This window comes from Taudactylus pleione, unplaced genomic scaffold, assembly GCF_031769625.1.
Source record: "Taudactylus pleione unplaced genomic scaffold, aTauple2 ptg000760l, whole genome shotgun sequence".
In the NCBI taxonomy this organism is placed as follows: Eukaryota; Metazoa; Chordata; class Amphibia; order Anura; family Myobatrachidae; genus Taudactylus; species Taudactylus pleione.
Genome location: NW_028285162.1, coordinates 241867 through 256538, shown reverse-complemented (window position 1 = coordinate 256538; position 14672 = coordinate 241867). Strand labels below are relative to the sequence as shown.

Here is a 14672-nt window from a genome sequence, read left to right as displayed (position 1 = left end):
TGCAGTTGATTTGGGTGTATTGTGCAAAGGATAAGACATATGGCATTGGTTAAAATATTAATGTTACATTTTCTACTTCATTGAGATGGAATTGGTTAAAACTTTAAAATGTGCCACGTCACTGAGTCCAAATGAGAATGGGAATATTAGTGGGTTTGTGCTAGTGCAATGCATTATAGAACAGGCCCACTTAAAATAAATATAAACCAACTACCTGCCGTAATTAGTGTTGCAATAACCAATAAAAGAAAACCCACAAAATAATGCATAAATATAGTGGGAAAGTTGCATTTAGTTTCAAAGGTAGCAAATGCCTGATAAGAATAAAATGTTAGCATAATATATATATATATATATATATATATATATACACACACACACATATAGTTTTATATATATATATATATATATATATATATACACACACATACAGTCAGGTCCATAAATATTGGGACATTGACAGAATTTTCATATTTTGGCCTCTATTCACCACCACAATGGCTTTGATATGAAACAAACAAGATGTGCTTTAACTGCAGACTTTCAGATTTAATTTGAGGGTAATTACATCCAAATCAGGTGAATGCTGTGGGAATTACAATGATTTCTATATTTCTTTTTAAGGGGCCAAAAGTAATGGGACAAACTAAACAATCCTAAATCTATCTTTTACTTTTTAATACTTTCAGGGGTATTTAATATGGAGCGAAAACTCAGTTTTTGCGATGTTTTCGCACAGATGACGTCATTTTCGCAGGTTTTGGATTTACACCGTATTCAATTTCAAAGACTTTTCGCGGGTTCGAAAAGTCTTTGAAAAAAAACGGGGATAACTTTTCACCACTGAATAGGTGGCGAAAAAAAGTGCAGAACTGGGGTTTAGGGGTGCAGGCTTAAAAAAAAAATAGCCTGCACCCCTGGGAATGACATTTTAAAAATAACTGTGTCAAAAAAAGTTTTAAAAAAAAATAGGGACACCCCAAAAAATTTATTTCAAAATTGGGGTTAAAAAAAAAAAATTGGGAGGAAAGTGTTTAAAAATAAGGAAATAGGTTCAGGGCTATTCTGCAAGTATGCGGCAGGTGTTTTCTAGAATAGGCTATTAGCGGCAGGTGCATACTGTAGTTGCAGAATTTTTTAAAACTTACTTTAGGGACATAAAAATATGCTAGTACCCATTTTCATGTACCCCAAATTTGATGGGACCACTTAAAAAAACAAAAAAAAAACGCTAAGTGCTCTTCTGCAACACTTCTTCAATGTCAGGAAAAAACACCTGCTGCGGATATTTAAATCCCCGACTTTCATTTGCAGGCTAAAACGGGGGTACCCATAGTGATCCCCCATGTTTTTACAACTTTAGGGGGGGTCCTACAATTTATTCCAGGAAAATTTTATTTTTTTACGCAGATCCCACTTCGCAGCTTCCCGTCTGGAAGCCGTCGGTCTAAATGCAGATGCCGGCTTCCAGACTCTCTAATCCCGGCGTGGCACTAATGACAGGCATCGTAAACTCGACGCCTGTCATTAACCATACGCCAGAAGACCAACGCCCGGCATACCGAACGAAGGTAAGCCGGGCAGGGGGGGACTTAGGGTAAGGCACCCCCCGGGAAGGTTAGGTTTAGGCTAGGGGAAGGGGGGGTTAGGGTTAGGAACTTGGTGGGGGGGGTTAGGGATAGACACCCCTAAGGGAGGGTTAGGGTTAGGGGGTAGAATTAGGTTAGCAATACTTACCTTAGGGATGATCGGGATCTTCACCCTTGCTGGGCTGCCGCTGCCGGGTAATACCTACTATACCCGTCTGACTCTGATTACAGGTACAAAGTGTGCAACTATGAAGTGAACATCATATCAGCAACTTGTCCAGTTTAAAACTTTAATTTTTTATTTGTGGATAAATGGTTTGGATGGTTTGGATCTGAAACTGACATTTGGGTGAATGCAGTTAGCAGTACGACAGATAATACTAGCTGTTCCAATGTAGTTGTTAAAGGGGTTGAATGATGAAGACAAATAAAATTTTAACTTATGGACTGCAAAACATAGAGGCATATCTAGAGGGCCGTGTGTCCAATGCCACCACCCAGCACATAAGGTCAAGGGGGTGGCTGCTGCCTTGGCAGTACATGTGGCCCACTTGTATGATGTCTGGAGAGACACCCAGAGCTCTGAGGATGCCACTGTTGACCTCATGAAGCGCCCAGGTTCTTGCTACCAGCATCCTCTTCTTTGAAGCCCATATGACATTGTGGAACTGACAGGACCCACCAAAGGAAAGAAGACAAAGAAGAGAAGAAGAAGGGCAAGGGGATTGGGGAATTTAGGGGCATGCTTATAGCACTAAAATACCCAGGTGAGCCACTAAATGATTCATCGTTGCCTGATCATTTACTGTAGAAGAAACATGCATTGCTCACACACTTTTCTCTCGCCTACGTCAAAGATGTCCCTTCACCAACCACCAGTAAGTTCTTTCCTTAAGGTGCATATACAAGGTCAGATTTGTCAGATGAACGGCTGAACGATCAATCGTTTGCAAATCGTTCAAATGATTGAACAATTTTGACTGCATTAAAATGAATGGAAATCGTCCAAAACTGACTGCAAACACATCAGATGTCAGATATCGTTATCTGACAAACGGGAACGCGCGATCAGATATGTCAGATTTTCCTTCAGATATGATCGATTGAACGATTTTTTAAATCGTTATCGTTCAGATATGAAGAAAAATCTGACCGTGTGTATGCACCATTAAGCTAAGTACACATCTATACCAGGGCTCGACAAATCCCAGGGGCCAGGTCGCCATGGCTACCAGATTTTGCTGCCTGGCTACTAGATTTTGCAGTGAGGGAGGAAGCAGATCGTCATCAGCTCCGGCGGAGATTCGTGCCTATAGTATTGCGGTGTTCATATCATGCACAGGAGTGCATGTGCTGCGTGTTGCCTGTGGTGACTGATGTGCCTCTGTCCGTCCTGGCCTGCACTGGCCTGCACTGATCCCTGCTGTCTGTCCCAGTATACGGTGATCCTCCTGTACGTCCCGGCTGTCTACTGTCTCCTATCTCCGGCTGCATAGAGCTCTCCGGTAGTAGGGTCTATGCGTGGCCAGGGATTGCGGAGCGGCTTCAGATGGATAGTGGTGTGACCACGAGGAGTGGGGGTTTTTGTTGTACTTTCTGGCACCATTATTTTATGTGAAATGTGGGCCATTATTACTGGAGGGTGGAGGTGGAGCAGGGGAGCTGTGCAGAGCAGTGAGGGGGCCTCCATTTTACTGTATCCATTCAACTGTGACCATTTTGTGGACTAGTATAGTGTGTATAACAGGTGCATAACACACAGCGCTGTGCTCCTCACTCACTCCTGTAATTTTTTTTGGGGTGACGGTGGTCTGGCTCCTAGATTTTAGAAAAATTTGTCAAGCCCTGATCTATACAATAGCTAACAGATCTTTCGATTCCCGACCAGTAAGATATCTTAAGAGTGTGTACGCACCTATGAGCATGTTTTATCAGAAGAAAACAGATCACATCTGTAAATCTGGTTTTATGGGCATCCTAATATTTATCAGATGCGATGGTACAATGCCGGACAAACCTGGAAGTGTGTAGGCACTACCGATCGTTCTGTACAAGTGTGTACCTAGCTTTATTCAGAAGATAACTAAAGTATCAAGAAGAAGAACACATGCTTGAGATTGGTGTTTACTTAGATAGAGAGGGAGGAGGTACTGTATGAACAGAGCATGACTGACAGCTCTAACAAGAAACTTGGATCTAAATAATATAAGCATGTTAATTAGGATGCCGAAAGACAGAATATAAATTAGTAAATACATTAAAATGCAAATCATTTGGCTTAAACATTACAATAACTGATTTTCATTTTTGTATCCTTCAAACCCTTTTCTGTTCTTGCATTGTAAAAGACTGCAACCCGTGACCTCAAATGAATCCAGCTGACAATACAAGAGTAAAGCAAGGTTTCAAACTCGTGATTGCAGTTAATGCACATAGATGGCATTTTAAGCTATTGTAACCTGATTATTATCCATGTTTGTTTTTCGCAAAATAATTTTCACTACTAGCATGTCCACAGGGCAAACAACAGACCAGCGCTTATCATAAAGATATGAATCTGCAGAGAAAAACTTAACTTGGAAAATAGTGCATTTTAGCTGACCTGGTTCTTAAATGTCAGTCACTAAGGGTCAGATTCAATTAGACGCTAGATGCCACTGACATTAATGCAATTACAGTAGGCTGCTGTTTTCAGCTCGCAACCTGTGGAGATACGAGCAGAAATCAAAGACGTCTCACAAACCTGTCAGAAGCTGTTATGGCGTCAGCTCGCTGATAATTCAAACTGGCCCTATGGCTCACTCATACCCATTTTCCACTGCTGCAATAACCCAGGTTATTGCTGGGTCGGTATACAATCGGGAAGCCGGCTGCCTTAATACCGGCAGCTGGCTTCCCAACTGTCATATCCCGGCGAGGGTGAAATGCCGGGCGTCTAGGTGTAGACGCCTGACATTTCCCCGACGCCGGGAGACCGGCGCCCGGCATCCAGATGGAATGGATGCCGGGCGTCGCGGGGGGGGGGGGTACGTTTAGGGCACCCGGGGGGGTACTTAAGGTTAGGCACCCCCCCCCCGGGAGGGTTAGGCTTAGGTTAGGAGGAGGGAGGGTTAGGGTTAGGCACCCCCCGGGGGACTTAGGTTTAGGCAGCGGGGAAAGGGGGATTAGGGTTAGGCAACCCTAAGGAGGGTAAGGGGTTAGGTTAGTCAATACTTACCTAGCGACGATCGGGATTTCCAGCACAGTCGGGCTTCCGCTGCCGGGAACTCTGCTTTGATCGGCCAGGCACTGCTGGGAATCGAACCGCCGGCCATGCCGATTCCGCTGGGTCTTCCCGGGTAGCTGCTCAGTGAAAAGGTACCCTGAAAAATAACCTGGGTCAAGTGACCTGGGAATTCAACCCAGGTAGCTACCAGGATTGGACCCGGGATGGACCTGGGTAATAGTGCAGTGTAAATGGCGCGATCCGGGTTATCCAACCTGGGTCATGCCCAAAATGAGCTAATCGGTGGCTGTGGAGCAGTCACCTCCCACTTTTTATGACCTCACAAATTTAGCAGGGCAGACCCAGGATCAGTGTGAACGGGGCTGACCTGGGAATAACCCTGATTGAAGGTGCAGTGTAAACAGGGTCTGACCTGGGTTGGAACCATGTCCAAAAACCCAGGTCAGACCCAGGTTTTTGGTGGAAAATGGGTATTACATTGCATTTAGGTGCAACATTTGCAATGAATGACAGCATCCAATAAGCAATGCACTTATCTGTCTAGTACACATGCCACAATGAATGTTTACCCCTTTTGGGGATGATGTATCAAGCCTTCTTAAGAGTGGAAAAGTGGACAAGTAGAGAAGGTGTCCATAGCAACCAATCAGCTTCTACCCATCATTTTATAGACTATACTTTATAGATGCTAGCTAGAAGCTGATTGGTTGCTATGCCCCTTATCCACTGGTCCACTTCTCCACTCTTTAGAAGGCTTGATACATTTCCCCTTTATGTGGTAATAAACCGTTAAGAGAAAAAGTGCGGATAATCATAATTTTTTTTCCAAATACCTCCTGTGAACCATGCCTCCCTACAGCCAAGTCTCAGGCATGCACACTGTATTACAATCTTGTGTAAAGCAGTGTAGACATGTGTAGAGAAAAGGCAGAAAAAGGGTGATGGGGGAGAGCTCAGACCCACGTGGTCGGTTCATAATCTACAGGCCCAGGTTAAGTAAATTACATAATGGATGCATGAAATTTAGGCAGGCAGAATATGGGTTCTGCACAAACAGTAGCTCAGAGGAAAGAAGGTCTATGGGGAGAATTTAATTTGCCGCGGGGTTTAGCCTGCGACTAATTGCCGGCCAAAATCCCTGTGGCGCGCGGAAAGGCTATACAATTCAGTAAGGACTTACGTGCAGAAACACACTCATTCCACAAAAACTGCACAATCAATAGTTTTTTTTCCCCGTGTGGGGCCGATTTGGTGTTTTTTCCGCAGACTTTACCTTGCCACCTCCATGAGCTGCGAAGTAAAAAGTGGGAGGCACATATAGAAACTGTTGTAATTCCTACACCGTTCACCTGATTTGGATGTAATTACCCCCAAATTAAATCTGGAAGTCTGCAGTTAAATCACATCTTGTTTGTTTCATTTCAAAGCCATTGTGGTGGTGAATAGAGGCCAAAATATCAAAATTCTGTCAATGTCCCAACATTTATGGACCTGACTGTGTGTGTGTGTGTGTGTGTATATATACACACACACACACACACACACATATATGCAAAAAAGTATTTGGACAGTCACCGATTGTGCAAGTTGTTGCACTTTAAAAGATGAGAGGTCTATAATTTCCATCATAGGTACACTTCAACTGTGAGAGACAGAATCAGATCACATTGTATGATTTTTAAACAATTTATTTGCATATTCTTGCGGAAAATAAATATTTGGACACCTACCAACCAACAAGAATTCTGGCTTTCACAGACCTGTTACTTCTTCTTTAGGAAGCTCATCTACCCTCCACTCGTTACCTGTATTAATGGTACCTGTTTGAACTGGTTAACTGAATAAAAGACACCTGTCCACACCCTCAAACAGTCAGACTGCAATCTCTCCACCATAGACAAGACCAGAGAGCTGTCTAAGGACACCAGGGACAAAATTGTAGACCTGCACAAGGCTGGGATGAGCTACTCGACAATAGGCAAGCAAGATCAACTGTTGGCGCAATTGTTAAAAAATTTAAGTAATACAAGATCACTGACAATCTCCCTCGACCAGGGGCTCCATGCAAGATCTCACCTCGTGAGGTATCAATGATCTTGAGAAAGATGAGGGATCAGCCCAGAACTACACGGGGGGACCTGGTCAATGACCTCAAGAGAGCTGGGACCACAATCACAAAGGTTACCATTAGTAACACACTACGTCGTCATGGATTCAAATCCTGCAGCACCCGAAAGGTCCCCCTGCTTAAGCCAGCACATGTCCAGGCCCGTTTAAAGTTTGCCCATGACCATCTGGATGATCCAGAGGAGGATTGGGAGAATGTCATGTGGTCAGATGAGACCAAAATAGAACTTTTTGGTATAAACTCCACATGCCATGTTTGGAGGGAGAACACTGTACCCACTATGAAGCATGGGGGTGGAAACATCATGGGGATGCTTTTCTGCAAAGGGGACAGGACGACTGATCCGTATTACGGAGAGGATGAATGGGGACATGTATTGTGACATTTTGGGGAAAAACCTTCTTCCCTCAGTAAGAGCATTGAAGATGCAACGTGGCTGGGTCTTCCAGCATGACAATGACCCCAAACACACCGCCCGGGCAATCCAATCAAGGTCCTGGTTTGGCCTAGCCAGTCTCCAGACCTCAACCCAATAGAAAATCTGTGGAGGGAGTTGAAAGTCCGTGTTGCCCAGCGACAGCCCCAAAATATGACACATCCATAGAAGATTTGCATTGAAGAGTGGGCCAAAGTACCTGCTGCAGTATGTGCAAACCCAGTCAAGAACTACAGGAAACGTTTGACCTCTGTAATTGCCAACCGAGGTTACTTTACAAAGTACTGAGTTAAACTTTTTGATTTTCCAAATATTTTTTTTCCGCAAGAATATAAAAATAAATTGTTTAATAATCATACAATGTGATTTCCGGAATTTTTTGTTCTGATTCTGTCTCTCACAGTTAAAGTGTACCTATGATGGAAATTACAGACACCTCTCATCTTTTAAAGTACAACAACTTGCACAATCGGTGGCTGTCCAAATACTTTTTTGCCTCACTGTATATACACATACACATATAAGTATGTATATAGGTGTGTGTGTGTGTGTGTGTGTGTGTATGTATATATATATATATACATATATATATATAATTTATATACATGTATGAAGTTATGCGGCAGTCTGTGACCGCTGACATCACTGAAAGTATCGCCTCCCAGAATGCTGTGTGAACGGCGCTCTGGGACACATGCGCCGTTAGAAAAAGTGTGTGGAGGGGAACTTCCGAGCATCAGTCTGCGGACCTCTGTGTGCAGAAATCAGCCGCAGCAGGGGGGACTGTTGATTGGTCCCCCCTGGCCCACTGCACTCTGCAAACGTGAGGGGGCGGGGCTAGATCTGGAGGGGGGAGGTGTCATTGGCCCTGGGGGGATGGAGGGGGGCTTATGCAGGCCAGTAAAAAATATTTTGGCTGGCATGGGTGGGGTTATCTAAAGATTTTATTTTAACACACACACACACACACACACACATATATATATATATTGTGATATATGAGGAGGAAGGGGGGCCTAAATTTGGCACCAATTTCCCCTGGGGGTGAGGGTGGGGGCTGTGCCACAGGTACCTAATATACCTAGGGTGGGTGGGTGTTGTTATTGCTGGGGATCTTTTGATGCTGTGAGGGATATTTTTGATGGAGGCCTATGGACAGGGAGTTGGGGGGGTGGGATGCAAAACATCCCCTAGGTATATTTTTTAAAAATAAAATATTTTAAAAAATACTTTTTAAATTAATTTAAAAAAAAAACCGACAATTTCTGTGCGGTTTTCACGACAAGAATTCGTCAGTTAACTGGTTAAAGGAGAAATTACAAAGCAATGAAAAGACGTATTGTCACAGGCATTGATTACCTCCTACATTAATAATGATAAATGGACAATAATATAGAGAGTTATGTCAGTTGTTCTCTATTCTAGCTTGGGAGCCTTAATGAGCACTATGGGATCTCTCTCAAAGTCGACCATACTGTGATTACCGTATATACTCGACTATAAGCCGACCCGAATATAAGCCGGGGTACCTACTTTTACCCAAAAAAACTGGGAAAACTTATTGACTCGAGTATAAGCCTAGTGTGGGAAATGGCAGCAGCTGGTAGTGCCCCCAGTAGTAATTCCCCCTGGTTGTGCCCCCAGTAGTAATCCCTCCTGGTAGTGCCCCCTGTAGTAATCCCCCACTGGTAGTGCCCCCTGTAGTAATCCTCCCCTGGTAGTTCCCCCAGTGGTAATCCCCCCTTTTAGTGCCCCCTGTAGTAATCCCCCACTGGTAGTGCCCCCTGTAGTAATCCCCCCCTGTAGTAATCCCCCACTGGTAGTGCCCCCTGTAGTAATCCCCCCCTGGTAGTTCCCCCAGTGGTAATCCCCCCTTTTAGTGCCCCCTGTAGTATTCGCCCCCTGATAATGCCCCCTGTAGTATCGCCCCCTGGTAGTGCCCCCTGTAGTAATCGCCCCCTGGTAGTGCCCCCTGTAGTCCCCCCCCTAGTAGAGAGAGACGTGATAAGAATAAAAAAAAAATAAACACTTACCTGAAACTCCAGCTCCTGGTCCCGCCGCTGTCCGCTCCTCCGGCCGCTTTGCATGGGAGAGACGTCGTCATGACGACGTGTCTCCCATCACCCACTGCGGGAGCCGGAAGATGGCTCCCGCAGTGGGAGCGGCAGCAGCCGCTGAGAGTCTGACAGACTCTCAGCGGCTGTTGATTACAGCAAACACGCAGCTGCCGGCTCTGGCGGCAGTGTGTAGCGCTGACCGAACTCCGTCCGGTCAGTGCTACACTTCACTCGAGTATAAGCCGAGGGGGTACTTTTTCGGCACATTTTTTGTGCTGAAAAACTCGGCTTATACTAGAGTATATACGGTATATACTGAAAGAAACAAAATGTGTAATATGTAAAGACCATACACTGTTTCTAAGGTGTATGTGCTCCTGTTAATAATAGAATTACAATGGTAATTGGGGTTAAGAAAATGCAGAAACGAAATAATACTAAATGCAGAATCCCAAGTACCACTCTGACAATGGCTGATCGTGCCCCTTGGCCTGTGTGATAAGTGACAGGATCAGTTTCCAGTTTGGCCTTGCACACCTGTAATAGCCTTCAAGTTGCAGCAGTCAGATATTGGCATTGTAGCCTCAAAATGTAAAGCATTGGTATGGACTTACACGCCGAGCGTCTTTATGTGCGTCCTTTTACCTTCAAATGCGTCTTATTTGCACATGTTCTGAGTGCAACTGCGGGTGTATCTGCATGCGAAACGCTACGTTACAGTGTCACAGCCCCTGACTATCCCTGCAATGTATGTGACATCAGGGAAGTCAGGATGATTACGGCAACAGAGCCTTACCTCTTCTCTACATTCAGGTTCTGTACCACTCGCCAGGCATGCTCACCTGCTGGCCACTGTAATCGCACACACAGCAGGAAACAGGACCATGGAAGTGTTTCTCCCACATGTACTGTAATATCATCTGTCATTTGCTCTGCACTCTCATCAGTAGCGGGGTATTAGTCAAAGTGTATTTGCTCTACCACCGGTATCAGATTCACCACTGAACCCATTCTGAAACCAGATGTGTGTAAGGGGGTTTGGTTCACTCACATGCTATTAAATACCTTAGGTATTATATATAGTGTGCAGCAGCAATCCCCATACTATCTTGCATCACAAGACAAATCAGAAGCACACAAACATAAAAATATAATTAAGATTGTTCTTTTATACATTTAAACTACTTGGTTCAACAAAGATACGGTTTGCTTAGTATTTACAATGTAAAGTGTTGTTTTAAAGGGATCGTACATCTTTGTACTCTTTCAGCTAATAAGGCCGACAACCCCCAATAGGGACACTATATTATGAGATGGTTTACTCCCAGCACTGACAAAGTAGAGCAAGAAATTCAAACTGAAGTTTACTGTACACCCCTAATATTAGGTGTGTCACCAGCTGGTATGGCTTGGGTACTGTAACCAGGCAAGTAGAGAAAAGTCATGGCTCTTGAAGCAGCTGTCCTGGGGCACTTTCCCCCACAGACTGCGTATACAGCTTCAGCAGAAGGCTGAAAGGAAAGCTATTGCTTCCCACAGTCACTTACCCACACCCTCAATCCGGCCCTGAAAGCTCACTAAAACTACATAGAAACATAGAATCTGACAGCAGAAAATAAGCATTTGGCACATCTGGTCTGCCCTTATTGTAAATGTTTTGGTCACCTCAACCCTATTTGAACTTTAGTTCTTTGTAAGGATATATGCATATCCCAATGAGTACTTTTATTGCTTGCACATTATTGGGCACTAAAAATGCATATACTGTACATTACAGGGCAGTACTACGAATGCAAACACTACTTGGTCCTATTCTGACTACTTTTAGTACATTGCTAATATTAGTACTGCTACAGAAACATTACTGTACACTATAATAACCACTTCTGGAACAATCTGGAAAATAATACTGCATATTACTGTTCAGTAAAAGTATTACTACTACTACCCCTGCTTGCACATTACCATTAATGTACTACTGTTATTTCCGCCATATTCATGGTCACCTTGCTTAGTAATCGCTAGAGCTGTTATTTATGGCATTGTCATAGTGGCTAATTACTGGGAAACAGTACAACTACTGGCATGCTACTGGGCATTACTATTACTGGTGGTATACTATGTACAACTACTGGCATGCTACTGGGCATTACTATTACTGGTGGTATACTATGTACAACTACTGGCATGCTACTGGGCATTACTATTACTGGTGGTATACTATGTACAACTACTGGCATGCTACTGGGCATTACTATTACTGGTGGTATACTATGTACAACTACTGGCATGCTACTGGGCATTACTATTACTGGTGGTATACTATGTACAACTTAAGGTGGTTTCCAGAAACCCTAGTGAATATTATAAATAGTGGAGGCTGATAGTATTGTATCACAGTATTGTATTGATACTCATTGTATCACAGTGGAAATATATATTCAATTTAAAAGGAGTATAGTAATAAAATGTAATGATGATATAGCAGCTAGCAATTCATAGTTATCATTATTTTTAACTCAAGTTAAATAAAATCTAGTTACTTGTACACCAATGGGTTAGACAATGAAAACAAATGACTGAAGCTGCATACACACGCAACGATTTTGTTACCAACGATTTTATGAACGATTTTTATGAACGATTATCTGTCAGATTATCTATCAGATTTTTTAAAGTGTAATGAACGATTTTTATGAACTACAAATGATTTTTGCATATTCCCTTACTGAAAATCGTTCAGTTGACAAGTCTGACTGAACTACAAACAACAGACGTGAACGTGCATGAACGATAATCGTTCATCGTTTGAATGATTTTTTCAAACAATTATCGTTAAACGATTTTGTTTAACAATAATCGTTCAAAAAATCGTTGTGTGTGTATGCACCTTGAGTGGTTATACCTTTAGCACAGGTTTTGCACTTTTAGGGGCCTATGTATCACAGCTTGATTAGATATAAAATTGTGAGAGAAAAAGTATTAAGCAATCACCTCCTACCTGTCATTTTTCAAACACAGCCTATAAAATGGAAGTTAGAACCTGACTGGTTGGTGATTTATATCTCACAATTTTATCTCTCATCAAGTTTTGATACATAGGCCCCTAACTATATACATTGTCCTGGAAATGTAATAAATTATGATACATATAAAATAGAAAGAAAGCAACTAAACGCTAACAGAATCGTGGTTTATATCAATGTGATTGCCATAACCATGTTGCATAATCAACCAAATACAAAATATAATTAATAGCAGTCCCAACTTCAGTTTTCAGAGAAAGTAATAGTCTTGTGGGAAATGACAGCAAATGCAAGTCAACAACCAAGCTTAAGGCCCCCATACATCAGCAATTGATTGCAGCAATCTGCAATCGATTGTGTATAAAAATCTTTCCCTATTTCAATCGATTGCAAATTTGCACGATTGCTGCAATTAATTGCTGATGTATTCATTTAGTTTACTCTAGTTTTAGTTTAGCCTTTAGTTTACTCTATACCAGTGGTTCCGAAACAGCTCACATTTTCCTGGTCACCCAGCAGGTGCACAGGAGTAGTCATTACTCACTAATAAGTTTTAAAAGATCCACAGGTGGAGCTAATTATTTTATTTGCGATTCTGTGAGGAGACCTGCAAAATATGCACTGTTTGGGGTCCACAGGACCAAGTTTGAGAACCTGTGCTCTATATAAAATCAAACATAATGTCTTGTCAGTAATAAAACCCAAACATTAGTAAATGCAAATACATTATCTCACTGACAATTCTTTATAATAATTTGTTTCAGCATTTCTAAATTCTCTCAAATTGCACATTTACCTGGGCTGTACATTAATTTCAACCAAAAGCTATTTCAGTTGCAAAATCTTAACCGGATCATTATCACAACCAAAAGTAATGACTTGTGCAAAAATGAGGTGGTCTCACAAAGTACATTAGTATTTACTCATTAATTGCTAAAAACATATCCCTTCCAGCAACTTTGTGTATACAGTGCCACAGCTCACATACTGTATCATGCAATATACCATTACCAGAGCAAGTCATGACAGAACTGTAAAGGGAGATAATAGTGACTCTTTTTTTCACAGACCAAAAACTCCATTGATCTTTGACCCTAGTCCCACCCACTTGCCAGTTTCATGTCACTGTCACTGGGCCTGGCTGTAGCAGCAGCAGCATACACTCAGTGGTATACCGATGTACCAGCAATCAGCATTAAGGGAAGGGGGAGCACCTCTAATTACTTAATATATGTCAGAGCACTTACTGACTAATGTCAGCACCACTGGCTAGCTTATATGCCATGTACAGTACTTATTATTGTCCATAGTTCCTGCTGCTGCTGCTACACCATAAGTTTATATACCTTTCCTTAAGTTTTCCCCAGTAATGTTTCACGAACTCACTCCAGTTCCTAAATTAAAAAAATGTCCCCCCAATCTCGCCCGCTTACAGTCATTCTCACCCGATCCCATCTGACTGTCTCTCTGGACTGTCACTTCCTCTACAGCATGGATCCAACGTTCACTGAAAACCTCAGTCAGCCCCCCTAGTAGCAGCTTGTTTCTCCGTCCAAACCCTGCACGCTAATAACACATTTGTTTTATTTACAGTCTCGTAGAAAGTATATCTGCTGTCTCTCTCCCTCATTAAGCAGAACTGGCTGTCTCTGCACTCACTTTCAGACTGCTCCTTCCCCTTCCTGCCACTCTGTGCCTCCACAGTACAGTATGTACTTCACACAGATCGCACACAGCCCCGGGATACTGCCTCCTAGTATGTGACACACGTACCTTTGCCGCCATGCTGTGCCCTAGTATAGACAGATGCCTCGTACCCCCGGAGACAGATACACACAGGGAGGCTACCACCACCTCTTCCTGTCCCAGCCTCTCTATCTGCCTGTCTGTATGTACTAGTGCTGGTGATTGTGTATTACATTGGAGTGCTGTGTGCTCCCTCTATCTACAGCACGGCGGTATTGCTGACAAGCCTGAAGTTTACTCCTTATTTATGTACAACTTCTTGGGGTATATTTTACTAAAGTGTAGGTTTTTGGAAGTAGTGAAGTTGTTGCCCATAGCAAACAATCAGATTCTACTTAACATTTATCTAGCACATACTAGAAGATAATAGCTAGAATCTGATTGGTTGCTATGGGCAACACCTCCACTTATAAAAACCTGCACTTTAGTAAACATACCATACTCTTTATTCTCTTATTATTTTT

The 14672-nt window shown here is 42.8% G+C and overlaps 1 protein-coding gene across 3 annotated transcripts in view; it reads right to left on the bottom strand.

The window, feature by feature from the left end:
* Positions 1-14374, bottom strand: part of SNX9 (sorting nexin 9) — a 225173-nt gene extending 210799 nt beyond the window's left edge. The window contains exon 1 of one of the 3 annotated variants that reach the window (XM_088457395.1): positions 14236-14374. In XM_088457395.1, the coding sequence (XP_088313521.1) occupies positions 14236-14247 (12 nt within the window). In that variant the 5' untranslated portion in view covers positions 14248-14374. Of the gene's footprint in view, positions 1-13887; positions 14056-14235 lie in introns of those variants that run through there. The other 2 variants (XM_088457396.1, XM_088457397.1) reach the window with 2 other exon arrangements.
* Positions 14375-14672: the final 298 nt, after the last annotated feature.